Source organism: Dendroctonus ponderosae, unplaced genomic scaffold, assembly GCF_020466585.1.
Source record: "Dendroctonus ponderosae isolate FM_Combo_2020 unplaced genomic scaffold, Dpon_F_20191213v2 Dpon_F_20191213_2, whole genome shotgun sequence".
NCBI classification, from domain to species: domain Eukaryota; kingdom Metazoa; phylum Arthropoda; class Insecta; order Coleoptera; family Curculionidae; genus Dendroctonus; species Dendroctonus ponderosae.
The window spans coordinates 13,453,701-13,468,777 of record NW_026018165.1 but is presented as its reverse complement, the minus strand read 5'-3'; the positions used below and the strand labels follow the sequence as shown (position 1 = coordinate 13,468,777).

Below are 15,077 nucleotides of genomic sequence, written 5' to 3'. Positions count from 1 at the left end.
GCTGATTCTAATTTCACAATCTTATTATGTTAACTCGTTAGTTTGATTGTGTTTGTAAGTGTTCGAGTATAATTCTGATTGGAATATTCAATTGTCTAGTTTCTCGTGTTAGACAAGATAGATTCGGTATTCGGTATTTATCAATTAAAATACGTTTCGGTGTTTTCCACCATCATCAGTTTCTATGTGTAGCGTTGTAACAACGTTACACATAGAAAAGAACAAGGCAAGGTTACAAGCGTAGATAAAGACAGTGAAAATAATGGACGTTTACAATATAGAGTACGTAAAATAAGATTTTTCTTTCTCTATGGTTTACATATAAGTAGAAAAGTAAATGGCGTGTTGCCTGTTACATATTTGATTTATAAAATTATTTCAATCTCTAATACACATTCTCATTTGTAATTTTTGTTGGTAAATGCTACAGATTCTTTAAATAAATTGTTTTCAGGTACCAGCCAGTCCTTTTTATCTAAGTATTTCAAAATCTTAAAAGATGGCGTTCGAAATTTGTCTCATTTGCGGCTCTCCACCGCTGTAATCTCTAATGTTTAACCCAACCAAACCTCACTTTCTAACAGAGACAAGTAGTCCCTGCTTTCTAACATGTTTTTAGTTTTTGAGTGATGTATGAAAACATTTTTCTTTTTATTCAGAATAATTACTTTTCCCCAAAAGAATGAAGTTTGCATATAGGGTAAGTGACAAGAGTAACACATTAATAATCAACTGAAGTACCAATTGAAACAAGAATGAATTAATTTAAAGCTCAAATAGGTACTTGAACAGCCGGTCAAAAGCAATGCAGAAAGCATGCTTTTCCCAAACAAACACCTATTAAGTATGAATTCCTGGAACTAAAGCAATTATTGCACTTATATGCCGTACAAACGTGCATGAAATGCAACCAGAACATGCAATTTTATAAATTTTGCAATGGAAAGAAACTCTTTTCAAAGATCCAGCAAGTATGCAAATTGTGTGTGCGATTAATACATATTTACATATACCTAGAGGCATTTATTTGAATGAGTTTCTTGATATACAGAAATAATAAAATAAAAAGGCCTGAATTAGCTCAGGCTGAAATACTTAAATGTGGAAAAATAGGAGTCCTTAGACTTCTAGCAAAATTAGTAAATTTACCAACAGTCTGTTTTGGTAAATTATCGATGTAAACAGGCACAGTCGACAACATAAAATCATGTAATTAAGTCATCAATAAACGATTAACCAAGGGCACAACACAGAAAAATTATAAGTATAAATAGGAATATAATAAGCTTATTTTTTTCAGTTCCAGAATCTCCTGGGGACGGTACATAGGGAGGGAGGTTTATTATTTTCTCCGGATGGAAATTGCTTAATTAGCACAGTGGGAAATAGGATAACGATATTTGACTTGAAAAAGTAAGAGCCCAATTTGATGCATAACTTGAACAGCAGAAAGTTAACAAGATGTGAATTTTCAGGAATAAATCCAACACTTTGCCCGTAGAAAGCCGGTATAATTATGTTGCTCTCGACATAAACGCAAATGGGTCCGCTTTATTGGCAATCAATGAAGAGGGCGAGGCCCACATTATCAGTCTAATATCGTTTAGCATTGTGCACCGCCATAGATTCAATGGAATCTGTCGCAATGTAAAGTTTAGCCCTGATGGAAAACACGTCGCTGTATGCAAAGGCAATAACGGTAAGAGCAAGCTTTAAGCAGAAGAAACAATGACTAACATTTTATCGTTTTCAGTTCTCGTATTTAAAGCCCCAGGTTTAGTGACTGGAACACATAATGCCTTTGAAATGGAACGCGTTTTTCATGGAGCCTACGACGAAACCACTTGTTTGAATTGGTCGTCGGACTCTAAAATTCTGGCTGTTGGATCCAAAGATATGGCGACTAAATTGTATTCATTTGAAAGGTAAAAGCACGGACTCTAAAACACCATTTTATAATTTATTGCGCTCTTTAAAAACAGTGAAACAGTGGAAATCGGAAATTCGATACTCTTGATACTAATTTTGCTTTCAGATTCAAGAACTTCAGAATGTACTCACTAGGCAGTCATACGGACGAAATAGTTGGTTGTTTTTTTGAGCAGGAAAGTTACGATTTGATAACAATATCGAGAAACGGTCAAACCTGCGTATGGGAGTGCACTGTTAAGCCTGGCGAATTAGAAGTTTTAAAAGACCAGGCTCCTGCCAAGAAAAAAGTAAATATTCATCCGTCTTATGTTAGCTTTATGATTATCGACGACTTTTTTATTTGCTTTACAGAAAACGTCTGACGATAATGAGGAAGATGATGTGGACATAACAAAATCTGTTGAAAAGACTCAGGAAGAAGTTGAAGAATCCCTGAAAGAATCTCCCGAGTGTAAGGCGGAGGATAATAAGTTGCTGTATATGAGACTGGCCAGACACTACTTGGCAGACGAAGTGAGGAAGGAGCATCAAGAAGCCGTCCTAACAGCAGCAGCCTATCATCCCAAGGCAAGGATTTTAGTGACTGGTAAGTTGTGATTTTAGTTTAAATTGCTTTTGGATACAGAATGGTCTTTTCCAGGCTTTTCGTGTGGAGTTTTTTTCATTTACGAGACGCCTGACATGAACTTGATTCACTCCCTGTCGATATCAGAGCAAAAAATATCTTCGATAGCCTTGAACCAAACAGGGGAATGGGTAGCTCTGGGATGTAGCGGTATTGGGCAACTTCTAGTGTGGGAGTGGCAAAGTGAGTTACATCGAAATTTATGCTTTTTATCAAACTTACTCCCAATAAATCCTAGGCGAAACCCACGTGATGAAGCAACAGAGCCATATGCTCAATATAACGTGCCTCAGTTACTCTTCAGATGGACATATAGTAGCCACAGGAGGCGGTGATGGCAAGGTAAAACTATGGAAAGTCAGCTCAGGATTCTGTTTCGTTACATTTAGCGAACATTCCAGCGCGGTTACTGCTCTTGCGTTTTGCGCCAGCAAGAACTTTATTGTGTCAAGCTCGCTTGATGGAACAGTTAGGGCTTTTGATATTACTAGGTAATTTATTGCCGTTTTTTCCTAAATTTACAGAAATGGTACGAAATTTCTTTTCAGATATCGCAATTTCAAAACCTTTACTTCACCCAGATTAGTTCAATTTTCCTGCGTATCCGTGGACAGCAGCGGAGAGTTTGTTGCGGCCGGTGGACAAGATGTTTTCGAAATATACCTTTGGTCAGTGAAAACGGGCAGATTACTGGAAATTTTATCCGGACATGAAGGACCGGTGGTAGGTTTTGCTTCAGCAACAATCAAGGATTTAAGTTTAAATGGCACTGTTTCAGTCAAGCGTAGTGTTCAGTCCGGGTTTAACTTCCACTACAATGGCCTCAGTCTCCTGGGATAAAACCCTGAGGACTTGGGACGCTATTGAAAAAGGCTCTTCGCACGAAGTAATCGAATTGTTAGCCGAAGGAGTATTTGTGACCTTTAATCCTAACGGCGTTGAAGTGGCTGTGGCGACGCTGGATGGGAGAATATCCGTTTTTGAAATACGCACTGCCACGCAAGTTGCCTCTATTGAAGGCAGAAATGATTTAGGTAGTGGACGCTCTGATAATGACTTGATTACGGCCAAGAAAACTTTAGAAGCCAAGTAAGTTACAAGCTGCGACAAGGTAGAACGAATGCTCATTTGAGACATTTTCAGGTGCTTTTCAACTTTATGTTACTCCGCTGATGGGGCATACATTTTGGCTGCAGGCCAGTCGAAGAACGTCTGCATCTATAGCGTTAAGGAGAATTTGCTTGTGAGAAAGTTTGAAATTACGCAGAATAGATCATTGGACGCTGTAGATGTAGGTCTGATAAACATTTTTTATTGTCAGTTCTTAAGTTTCTTCTTTAGGATTACATCAACAGGCGAAAACTGACTGAATTTGGAAATATGGCTTTGATCGAAGAAAGAGAACTGAGAGAAGGCGGTAATGTTGCCATCAAACTTCCGGGCGTTAGAAGTGGCGAAATGTCGAAGCGCACTCTTAAACCCGAGGTAACTTGAAGCGTCAAAGCAGCAATTCATGCATAATTACAAACAGTAATTTTTATTAATTCAGGTACGTGTTTTGTCCTTGCAATTCTCACCCACTGGTCAGCAATGGGCCGCGGCTACCACTGAAGGCCTCTTGATATACGCGTTGAACTCAGGAATTGTGTTCGATCCTTGGGATCTTCAAGCAGATATTACTCCTATGGGAATCAACAACGCTCTGAAAGATCAAGATTATCTTAATGGTTTGTATTTATCATTGCAATCAAGACCTGTTTCATAGAAAGAGAAGATCGACAGAAAACGGAATGATCTAAACTAAGCTTCAGATTTATTGAATGAAATGAAATACACAGCTTTTTAACTCTTGCTTTGTTGCAGCACTGATAATGGCAGTAAAAATGAACGAGGCCAATCACATCAGACAAGTAATAGAAACGATTCCAGTCTGTGATGGTAGGTTGACTAAATATTTGATGTATATTTAACTGAAAATTCCAAAATTTTCCAGTTGAATTAATCGTTTCAAGTCTTGGACTTCAATTTATCAAGCGATTGTTGTACATTTTCGCCAGCGCTTTAGATGCTTCAAAACACGTTCAATTTTACTTGAAATGGTTGAAACACATTATGACCATACACGGGTCAAGTCTCGTCCAGCAAGGGAACAAGCCAGCTCTTGTAGCAGTGCTACAAAGTGTTGAGAGGCGAAATGAGCAACTTTCCAAAATGTAAGTAACTTTTTTCAGTTTGAAGTCGTTTACGTTTCTATTTCTCTGAATCTTAAGGTGCGATTACAATCAATACATGACGGACTACGTTCGGTATTCACAAAAAACGGTTGTTAAAACCTTGGATGAAGACCATGATGAAATGAACGGAAAAAGTGACTTGGATAGTGAGGATGAAGATGCGTTTATGGACAATTCAGTTTTAGACTAAAAAAATTGTGTTATTGTATAAAAAATATTTCATACGCAATTGAATACTTTAATAAACATTGCTTTATCGATTTTTTGAGGTGGCGAAAATTATCATGAAGGGAATGGTTTTGCAAAGAAAAACGCCATTTATTCTTATCAGAAACAACAGAAAGTGGATGATCAAACAGAGTGATTCAATTATTTGGCGTAAAGCGTTAGTATGACTAAATTAATTTCGATTCTTACTATCGTACCAATGGCATTTATTGTTGGGAAGTGCCTGAATTCAGGTGTAAGTAATGAAAAAGCGCCTACAAAAACATCATGTAATTTTAAATTTTATTGATATATAAAATTGATAGCAACAGTATTTGTTGATTACTTAATAATTGTATAATTATAAAAGACTAAAAAACCAACTTAAGTTAACGAAATATTTATGCAAATATTAGAGCTGTAATATTTGGATAAACATTCTGTATGATGCATTACGGTTGTAAGCTAAATATAATTTTAAGTTCCCGTTACACTGGTAACGAAATATAAAATCTCTTTTATTATTTACAATTTTAAGAACTTTTCAAAAAGCTATATTGAGTTTTCTTAGACTTGCGCTTTCAAATAATTCAGATTTAAAATTTGTCCCTTGAAGGCATCATGCGATTTTCCGTTCGAAGACATTCAAAAAGGCCAATTCATTTCATGATAGATTCGTTTTGGTAGAGAAAAAACACTACAGAGCAACGATTTAGGCATTTTTCCATAAACATACTCATATTTCCGACTAAACTAGAGGTAGGTAAGTGATGATATCACAATGTTTCGTTTGAATAGGGTTTGCAGTTTAAAAAGCTGAAATGGAAATTTACAATTGGCCTCTTTTCTGTCTTTCAAAATAAAAAGATGAAGGTATTTTGTGAGAGACACACACAATAGTAGCACCAATACGTGTCACAATTCCATATTACTGTTAGCAATGCGGCTAAATCTAGTAAGGGAAATTAATTTTAGTGAATATAAAAAATACGTTTTACCTGTGAAGAATTGCAGAAGGTTTAATGTTGTTCCAAATAACATTTGTATTCTAAAATAAAATTTTAACTATGTAATTTTCATAACTGCACTAGGAACGATTTGCCTCGGACTCCGGTAAAATTGACTAATTTTTGAATTGAAAACCCCGGATTCATTGCAAAATTCATTGAAAATACCTCCAACTCTTGATTACCGGTGTTGGCAGTACCTCGTAATGTCAAAAATATTCATATGTAATGAGTACTTTAGCTGTTTTACAGAACAATGCATAATGCTACATTGCTATCTTTTGACACCACACAATATTGAAGAAACTAAAACTGAAAATTATCTTCTTATTACAGATAGATCGAGACAGATTTCTATATCTATCTATAAAAGCTTAATTAAGAAATTAAAATAATTATCTTCCCAACTCCAACAAACGATTGTTGGCCCATACTGCTGGGACTGGGGCTATGAAAGAGATTCCGACTATCCCAATGCTGGAAGCTTACCGTGTTCACAAATCATGTTATCATCATGATATTCAATGATCAAACTGCTTTTCAATTGATACTTAAAAAGCCCAGCTCTAAAAGGTAGTCAAAATAAATAACACCAAAATTGAACTTTAATTTGCTTTACGATTCAAGCCTGAATAAATATTTCAGAAAGGAATCGCAAAACAAAGCAGATACAATATTGTGACACAACACCAGGACACAATGACAACCAATAAAATAAATATATACAGCAACCCAAAAAGAAAAAAAACTTTGTTAGTTAAAAATGAAAAAAAAATCGTCTCGTTTGGATTTAGGAAGGCCAACCCAATCTTTATCAGTAGCGTGATGATCCACCATTCATAATATTTTCCAACTATGCACATATTTGCACTCCATTGAGAAAACATAGGATTTTCCCAAAAAACATTCTGGGAAAATTATTAAATTTTTTGAATGCCAAGGAAAAATTTCCTTTATGCATCATAGCAGTCGATTCAAGATTGGCTTGCTTAAGACGATTATTCCATGATAGTTGCACCATTATAAAAACATTACTTTATCGATATTATATATACACATATTTGCAAAAGTTAATCATTGTGTGGTGCAAACATTTGCTGACAACTTCATTATTTTTCGTCACTTCGGTAAATATCAGCATCTGCCTATAAGTCTCTAACACTGTCTATTCCACCAATTTTAGGACCTTGCCAATAGCAATCGTCCTATCTGAAAATACAGACAAAATATTTTTCAATCTCATACTTTAGTACCTATACTGGGGGTGAAAGAAGTATACAGATTACTATTTACTTACTCTCGTCTCTTAATGTGAATCTACCCATTTGAGGGAATTGTTTGAATGGTTCTAAACAGATAACACCTGCACATTCTATTCTCATAATAGCTACTTGGTCTTGTTTCACAAATCTCGGTCGAGTCTTAGATTTCTCTCCAGTTTTCTTATCGATTAGACAAATTAAAGCCTTGAACAAAAAAAAAACGTTGGTTAAAGAAAAGTTGCAAGAGCAAAATTGTTTTATTGCATTATTGGGCCATCGCCTGTTTTGCGACGTTTTCATTTCATAAAAATCAAATTTTTCTCGGTACCTTAACGGTGATTTCCTCTGCGGCGCAGTGAATATGCATCACCGCGCTATACCCAGCACAAATAATCGACTTGTGTTCAATGATAACGAGTTGTGCATCAAAAACTTTGCAGGTATGCACGGGGTTCAGGGCATCGCATAGCACAAAACCTGGACTAACATCTTCCTCTTCAACTCCCTTCACTTTGATTTTCACATTTTCGCCAGACACAACTCGGGACACTTCGTCATCGTCGCTCAACAGCATGTCTACAGTAACTGGGGTCTGTAACAAAATAATCACATTTTTGAGCTTCGTTGGTTGAATAGTGAAGGCTCATTAAAACTCACCCTATTAGGCATTATAACTAAACTCTGCCCCTTTCGACACTCGCCTGACTCCACTTTGCCCATTACCACCGTACCCATATCCTTATATTTGTCTACAATGGGCATCATAAACGGCCCATCTTGTTTTCTATTTAATGTTGGTAAATTGTCGATAAACGGAATGAAGGCACCGCCTTCAAACCACGAACAAATGGACTTTTCAACTGGATCTTTGAGGTTTTGGCCCAATTGTCCGGAGCAAGGCAGGAAGAACAGGTCTTTATTGAAGATGAAACCAAGCTTTTTAAGGTAGGGGAGGATTTTGTCTCTGCATTCGTTGTATCTTGAAAAAAAAAGCAGGTTCCTAATTAAACTAAAACTACGTTTTTCCTTCATTTAAATTAGGAAATATTCCGAAGTTCATTATACTCATGATATGTTTAGCGCGTTATTGCAAAACATTTATTTTATGACTCATGATATTGGCAACCAAATTTTATCGAGACAAACAATTTCGGATGTAATTTCCAAGAGAACACTTACGACCTCGTAATTATGAATAGTTACCTAGTTTCATCCCAGTTCACTGTCGGGTCATCCATTTTATTAACTAATACGACTAAATACTTTACTCCTGCTGTTTTTGCCAACATAGCATGCTCTCTGGTTTGCCCTCCTCTGTCAAAACCAGTTTCAAATTCTCCTGAAACATTTTATTTAATTTAATATATGCACGAGAGCAATGCAGTGTAATTTTAACTAAGAGGGTTTACAAATAAGAACCACACATATGTGCTTTGAAAAAAAAATAAGTTGATTATTTAAAGGCTAAAAGAAAATACTTAATCTGTATCAGATTAATTCCCATTCTCAAGCAAATAGTGTTACATAACTCCGTTCAAGGATTGTAGAGCGGCGACGAATGCTAATTTAATTATCTGGTACTAATAACGGGTTTTTACCTTTTCTAGCTGAAATCACTAATACTGCTAAGTCAGCTTGAGCAGCCCCTCCTATCATATTAGGCACAAAACTCTTGTGCCCTGGAGCATCCAGAATCGTAAAATGCTTTTTGTCAGTCTCAAAAAATGCTCTACCAACTTCCACCGTTTTGCCTTTATCTCTTTCTGAAGTTCACAAAAAACATGTAATTAGACCTGGAAAGTTTTATCGGGAACCAGATTTTTACCTTCTTGATTAGTATCTAGAGCCCAACTAAGGTACCAACTCTCCCTGCTTTTTTCACAGGCCTCCCTTTGGTACTTTTCAAGTGTTCGCTTATCAACCATTCCAGTTAGAGCCATGATTTGGCCGCCAATAGTACTCTTGCCTGCAAATCGAGTGCAAAGTTTTAATACAACGATTCATTCAGCTTAACGCGGCGAAATTCCTACCTGCATCGACATGTCCAATGAAGACAACATTAATATGCTCCTTTTTATCTTCCACCTCTACAGCCATGTCAGCTTTCTTTTTCTTGAGCTTCGGCGCTTCCTCACTAGAAGCTTCTTCGTCATCATCATCTTCTGGCGTTGAAGCTTGGGCGGCACCTTTAATGAATACAAATTATCAGATACTTTTAAAAACCGGAGACATTCAGCAGTTGAAGCTGATTCGGTAGCGTTCATACCAGAAGCTGTACTATCGTCGTCAGCGACATCTTCCCAAGTACCGCCCGCTCCTGTAGGGCTGTTATCGTCAGTGGCTGCAGGCGGAACAGGCGGAGGTTCCTCAACTTCTGGCGGTTCGGATGAAGATGACGATGGAGTACCTGCAAACAATTTCTCAATGTCGGGATCAAAGTTATTAAATATAATTAATTTAAGAAATTAATAGATAAAACGCTGCAGTCAATAGGCAGAATTTTTTAGTTTTAGATATTTGGGGTTTTAAAACCGGCTGCAGTCAGACTAGCTGCTAATCCAATCAGTAAAAAATAAAATGTTGGCTGATAACCAGCCAAGTACTAAAATTAGTATTAGCTGGAAATGTATATTGCAAAACATGAGGATATTGGCTGTAAAATCCAGTATGAACCAGCACTCCGAGCAACAGCTTTTATCTCCAATCGAATATAAAGCCGCATTTGATTCGCCCCATATCTGGGGCAAGTGGATCGAACACTTTACAATTTACGTTCAAATAAATTTTGCAAATCAAGTTTACTTAGTTAGAAAAGCATCAATATGGGCTAAGAAAAAATGATGAACGGTGATCAGATACGGACATTTTTCTGGACTCAGACATGGCGAAACATGTACAGCTTGACTTTCATATGTTAAAACGGTGGCTCCCAAGTCCCATGGGACGCTGTTAAATATTTACGAGTCCCAAAAAAGTGAAAAAATCGAGGCCACCTAACCTACAAGTACCAGGTTGTCACAAAAACAGTTATACGCGAACTTACCGTTGACCACAGGCTGTTCCTTGGGTGAGGCTTCTTTGCTCTCAGCCTCGTTGGGGCTGGGGCCGTCTTCGGAAGCTTGTTGAGATCCAAAACTAAATGAAGGCACAAATTCGACTGCGTTTACGTTCAACGTGGAAAATTTCGCTGTCACATCTGTTCCATGACTGGGGCTGCTGTTGCTTGAATTACTATCGGCTTGGGACTCCCAATTATCCGGGGCTGTATTAGTGGACATTTTTGTTTAGTTCTGAGTTGCCTTTAAAGAAAAAAATGGGAAGAAACGCGAGGAAAACAGGAAAATGATCGCCCGCGTGCGCTTACTCTGTCACCTACCGGATCACAATGGCCGAACGTCATGTCACACGTCATAACGACTGATGTTGCCAAGTATGCAAAAAATTTCAAACACTTTTAAGATTTGTTGAACTTTTACTCACCGGCATTGCCAGATCGCGAGATTTTGCCGGAAAAACTGTAAACATATATAATTTTTTCCGAATATTCTTATATCGACGGTATTTGCGAAATTTTGCTTAAATTACTGAGAAATAATTGAATTATAATTGATAATCTTTCAAGTCACTAACGATTCAATTGCTAAAAAATTGGTTTTAAATATTTATTTTCATTTTAATATGAAACGCTCATTATCAGTGGCGCCGCCGTAAAAGGGGCCCTCAGGTGGCAACGGCCGAAGGTGTAATGTGATATACATTTTCTATTTTGGTTTCCCTTTTGTGACAAAATTGTTAACAATATACGGTGTTGTTTTCAGAAATAAATAAAAATTTAAGATATTTATACGGACAGCTAAAATTACTTTATCTTATAGAGCTAGAGCAATAATAAATTTTTTGTTGTTACTGTTTTTTGCTTATGCAGCCATTTTCTCCATCCCTTTTCCTTGTAAACTATCTCCTTCCCACCTGTTGTTGTCAGTTGCAGTTGTCAGACGATCATATGGTGTTGTCGAATGGCATGATTGATAACCGGGAATCCTGTCCATCTTTTCCTTGCTTGTTTTCAGATCCGGAATATTAGTTATGGGTATTTTAGAGAAAATATCGGAAATCGAGAAAGAAATCTCGCGTACTCAGAAGAATAAAGGTGCCTTGACTAAAGTTTAAGTAACCTGTGCGTTAACATGTAGGCATTTTTCAGCCACCGAGTACCATTTAGGTCTGCTGAAAGCGAAATTAGCCAAATACAGGTCGCAGCTTTTAGAACCGTCGAAAAAGTCTGAAAAGGGCGAAGGGTTCGATGTACTGAAGAGCGGCGATGCCAGAGTGGCCCTAATAGGGTTCCCTTCAGTGGGAAAGGTACTCACTGCTAAACATCATCAAACAACTAGGTTTCAATCAAATCAATCTCTTACAGTCAACATTGCTTTCTACACTGACGAAAACCGAAAGCGAAGCAGCTTCGTATGAGTTCACTACATTGACATGCATCCCAGGTGTAATAGATTATAATGGGGCCAATATTCAACTACTGGATTTGCCTGGAATTATTGAGGGCGCCGCCCAAGGAAAGGGCAGAGGCCGGCAAGTAATTGCAGTTGCCCGTACGGCAGATTTGGTTTTAATGATGTTGGACGCGACTAAGAAAGATGTACACAGAGAGTTACTAGAAAAGGAATTGGAAAGTGTTGGCATCAGGCTGAATAAACAGAAGCCCAACATCTATTTTAAGGTAAGAGAGTTCTTGGACTTTTGCAACAATAGATGATAGCAACTGAAAACTTAACACCCGAAGATGAGGAAGGAAATTAAAAAATCATGCTCCCAGAGCTGCTGCTAGTGCCTGACTGTTTAAATTTGTAGATTAAAAAAGGAGGAGGTGTCTCCTTCAATTCTACTTGTCCTCTAACTAGAATAGATGAAAAGCTGGTTCAACTGATTCTCCATGAGTATAAAATATTCAATGCCGAAGTCCTCTTTCGTGAAGATTCGACTGCAGATGAGTTGATTGATGTGATCTGTGCGAACAGGGTCTACCTGCCTTGTCTTTACGTTTACAACAAAATTGATCAAATCTCGATCGAAGAAGTTGATAGAATTGCTAGGCAGCGCAATAGTGTAGTTGTGAGGTACAACTTGAATGGGCCATAAAACTGGTCGCAATTTATCACCTGCCTTTTTAGCTGTAATATGAAACTGAATTTAGATTATCTGTTAGAAGTGCTATGGGAATTTTTGAGTCTTATTCGTGTTTATACGAAGAAACCGGGTCAGCCACCAGACTTTTCTGATGGTTTAATTCTCCGAAAAGGAGTTACAGTCGAACATGTGTGTCATTCGATTCATAGGTAGGAGTCTTTAATTTAATCGGAACAATCCGTAAAAATTCGCTGTTTTTAGGACGTTAGCTGCTCAGTTTAAATACGCTTTGGTTTGGGGCACCAGCACTAAATATTCCCCGCAAAGAGTGGGCCTTTCCCACATCATGGCCGATGAGGATGTCATTCAAATTGTAAAAAAATAACTTAAGTTCTAGCAACAATGACAAATATATTAACGCCGATTATTATGGTGAAACTACTGTTGTTAGGCCTGTTAAGTATTTCAATACATAATATTTGAGTATAAAATAGCGCACTTCATTCTATATCCCAGGAAAAAAAGGAATTTGAAATAAAGCGCTAGCCAATAGTGTAAACCAGATTATATTGTTACAAGGTTACATCGTTAGTCTATTAAAATACAGAAAAATAATTTGAATCCATTGATTTTATAATTAGTAACTCGGGATATAGATGTCAACAAAAACATACAAACATTATTGAATGCCATTTCCATACGAATTATTTTCGCAAAAAGTGGATATTTTTTTATTGCTTCATCCAATAACGCAATAAAACAAAGTAATGGCAGAGAGTGAGACAACCAAACATAAAAGAAGCTTAGAAAACAATATACAAATATAATATAATTGCATAAAAAATATATGTACAATGCTAAATAATTGTTAACACAGAATTTTGGTAAAAAAACTTAACAATAAATAAAAAGTGTGTAGGTGTTTACCACCAAATTCAATAAAAAAGGGTTTTTGAAAACCTGCCTTCGAAACGCTAGTTTTAACAGTCGATTATTAAAAGGAAGATTAGATCGCATTGATTGAAATGAAATAGATCTCAGCCTTGCTGAGAAATATGGAAAATAGACACCTAATCTTAAATCAAATATCACTTACATATATCTGTTAAGGACGGCATAAAACTGCCTCTTACATGTAGATACACATTGAAAAATATGGTTTCCTCTAGCTAACGGACACTGTTTTAACTTATCGATTAACATGTAAAACACCAAGACATCAAAAATTAGTACACCCTGTGTGTTTGTCATCTTAGATTATAAAATATCTCTTGTACTATGTTCAATATTTTCGAGAGTCAAATAGAGAAGGTAGTAAACATTTTGTGCATATGGGGAAAACATCACATCACAAACACACCGATCATTAAAACCAAAGGAAACTGAGTTGTGAAATTACACTTTTAGTGTTTATTTCTAGGTTCGTTTTTAACGTAAGTTAAGTACAATGAATTTACATAGAAGGCGGATGTATAAAGGAAAAGCACCACAAAGAGTGGAAAAAGAACCATTGCGAATACTTCGATCAAGATGTCACGAATGCGGGCTCTTGGTCAGGATATTGCACAGGAGTTACGTGGCACGCAACTTGTCCTGCTGTCCATGCTGCCGGGAGTATTCGGAATACTGGTTAATCTATGATTTAAATCCAAAACAAGCATTATTACACAGTCATTTTAAAATAAACTTTAACTACCTCAACTTCCTTGAATGCTTCTTATGATTAGTCGTATACCTAAATTGTTGAGTATTAGTTGAAGTTAAAGCATAGGATTTGAGATGCGACTTTACACAAGTCGGCAGAGGCAGTTGCTCAATACTGTAAACGGTTGTTCTCGCCACAATCGCTCGACAGCACAGTTCTTGCAGGCTTAATACTTTATTAGACCTATAATATAAAAATCATGTCCTTTCCAGCTGGGTTTAGCTTGCAAACGACCGAAAAAATACCTCCAAAGCCGCTCCATCCCGTTCCGCTGCAACGCCATTCTGGACAGTTCGCAAAAGCTTTCGTGTATGTTAAAGTTGCAAAGTGGAGACACCTCGAAAAAGGCCATACTATGTTTATTGGCGTAGAGTTGAGCGTCTCTTTGGCTCACTTTCCGTTTGAAAGCCAAATGCAGCCGATTACCCACTAAAACTTTTGGAACGCCTGGCGCGTGACTGTCCACTTCTTTAAGCCAGCGGTCTAAGCCATCGAATGACCATCTAAAAATCGCGTATTTTATATTTTACCCAGCTTTATGTGACTCAATATAGTCCAATGTACAAGGTGTCCGTAAAAGAAATGCCTGACGTTTTCAGAAATACATTTTTGAAGGAACAGTGGCTGTTTTCATGAACTTGTCTGCTAGATATCAAACGTTCCTAGGTAGAAACACCCTGTGTATGAGCAAAGCGTATTTGCAACATTTTTACTAACCTATTGGTAATATCATAAACCAGAAGTACACCCTGGGCTCCTCTGGAATACGACCTTATTATGGTGCAGAATCTGCCCTGTCCCGAAGTATCCCACAATTGCAACTTTACTCTCTTTCCATCAAGGAGAATGGTAGTAGTTTTATATGCTGCAAAGAACATAGTTTTCATGGTACCTCAATTTATATACAAAATGAAGAACATTTTTTCAGATAAGCCGGTTGTAAATGCGAGTTTTTTTTCGTAA

At 37.1% G+C, this 15,077-nt stretch overlaps 4 protein-coding genes across 5 annotated transcripts in view; 2 read left to right on the top strand and 2 right to left on the bottom strand.

The window, feature by feature from the left end:
• Positions 1-571: 571 nt before the first annotated feature.
• Positions 572-5,052, top strand: LOC125503352 (periodic tryptophan protein 2 homolog). Its single transcript, XM_048663469.1, has 16 exons — positions 572-700; positions 1,301-1,413; positions 1,476-1,699; positions 1,754-1,925; positions 2,036-2,219; positions 2,284-2,518; positions 2,573-2,740; positions 2,796-3,048; positions 3,106-3,280; positions 3,336-3,646; positions 3,701-3,848; positions 3,899-4,042; positions 4,107-4,284; positions 4,421-4,495; positions 4,551-4,770; positions 4,828-5,052. The coding sequence occupies exons 1-16, from the start codon at positions 683-685 to the stop codon at positions 4,979-4,981; spliced, it is 2,772 nt and encodes a 923-aa protein (XP_048519426.1). The 5' UTR covers positions 572-682; the 3' UTR covers positions 4,982-5,052.
• Positions 5,053-5,289: 237 nt separating this feature from the next.
• On the bottom strand, positions 5,290-10,672 carry LOC125503353 (eukaryotic peptide chain release factor GTP-binding subunit ERF3A-like). The gene is made up of 10 exons (XM_048663470.1): positions 10,311-10,672; positions 9,534-9,674; positions 9,298-9,453; positions 9,093-9,233; positions 8,866-9,030; positions 8,471-8,606; positions 7,925-8,246; positions 7,596-7,859; positions 7,303-7,471; positions 5,290-7,214 (listed from the first exon to the last, which is right to left on the bottom strand). The coding sequence occupies exons 1-10, from the start codon at positions 10,543-10,545 to the stop codon at positions 7,171-7,173; spliced, it is 1,773 nt and encodes a 590-aa protein (XP_048519427.1). The 5' UTR covers positions 10,546-10,672; the 3' UTR covers positions 5,290-7,170.
• Positions 10,673-11,246: 574 nt separating this feature from the next.
• Positions 11,247-12,900, top strand: LOC109544519 (developmentally-regulated GTP-binding protein 2). Its single transcript, XM_019914764.2, has 6 exons — positions 11,247-11,417; positions 11,472-11,629; positions 11,688-12,002; positions 12,134-12,399; positions 12,454-12,618; positions 12,671-12,900. The coding sequence occupies exons 1-6, from the start codon at positions 11,354-11,356 to the stop codon at positions 12,792-12,794; spliced, it is 1,092 nt and encodes a 363-aa protein (XP_019770323.1). The 5' UTR covers positions 11,247-11,353; the 3' UTR covers positions 12,795-12,900.
• Positions 12,901-12,959: 59 nt separating this feature from the next.
• The window catches only part of LOC109544521 (ras-related protein Rab-40B), a 4,346-nt gene continuing 2,228 nt past the window's right edge, over positions 12,960-15,077 (bottom strand). For both annotated transcript variants that reach the window (XM_019914767.2, XM_019914766.2), the window contains exons 2-5: positions 14,832-14,979; positions 14,360-14,617; positions 14,106-14,297; positions 12,960-14,044 (exon numbers count right to left, since the gene is read on the bottom strand). In XM_019914767.2, the coding sequence (XP_019770326.1) occupies positions 13,963-14,044; positions 14,106-14,297; positions 14,360-14,617; positions 14,832-14,979 (680 nt within the window). In that variant the 3' untranslated portion in view covers positions 12,960-13,962. The remainder of the gene's footprint in view (positions 14,045-14,105; positions 14,298-14,359; positions 14,618-14,831; positions 14,980-15,077) is intronic.

Bases quoted from the DNA above. Each gene is read 5' to 3' on its own strand.
- LOC125503352 (XM_048663469.1), top strand. The intron at 1,926-2,035 runs GTAAAAGCACGG...TTTTGCTTTCAG, and splicing joins AAATTGTATTCATTTGAAAG to ATTCAAGAACTTCAGAATGT. The intron at 2,741-2,795 runs GTGAGTTACATC...AATAAATCCTAG, and splicing joins TCTAGTGTGGGAGTGGCAAA to GCGAAACCCACGTGATGAAG.
- LOC125503353 (XM_048663470.1), bottom strand. From the start codon at position 10,545: ATGTCCACTAATACAGCCCCGGATAATTGGGAGTCCCAAGCCGATAGT. The intron at 9,675-10,310 runs GTAAGTTCGCGT...AATTGTTTGCAG, and splicing joins GGAACAGCCTGTGGTCAACG to GTACTCCATCGTCATCTTCA. The intron at 8,247-8,470 runs GTAACTATTCAT...TTTTTTTTCAAG, and splicing joins GTGAACTGGGATGAAACTAG to ATACAACGAATGCAGAGACA.
- LOC109544519 (XM_019914764.2), top strand. From the start codon at position 11,354: ATGGGTATTTTAGAGAAAATATCGGAAATCGAGAAAGAAATCTCGCGT. The intron at 11,418-11,471 runs GTGCCTTGACTA...GGCATTTTTCAG, and splicing joins GCGTACTCAGAAGAATAAAG to CCACCGAGTACCATTTAGGT. The intron at 12,619-12,670 runs GTAGGAGTCTTT...CGCTGTTTTTAG, and splicing joins GTGTGTCATTCGATTCATAG to GACGTTAGCTGCTCAGTTTA.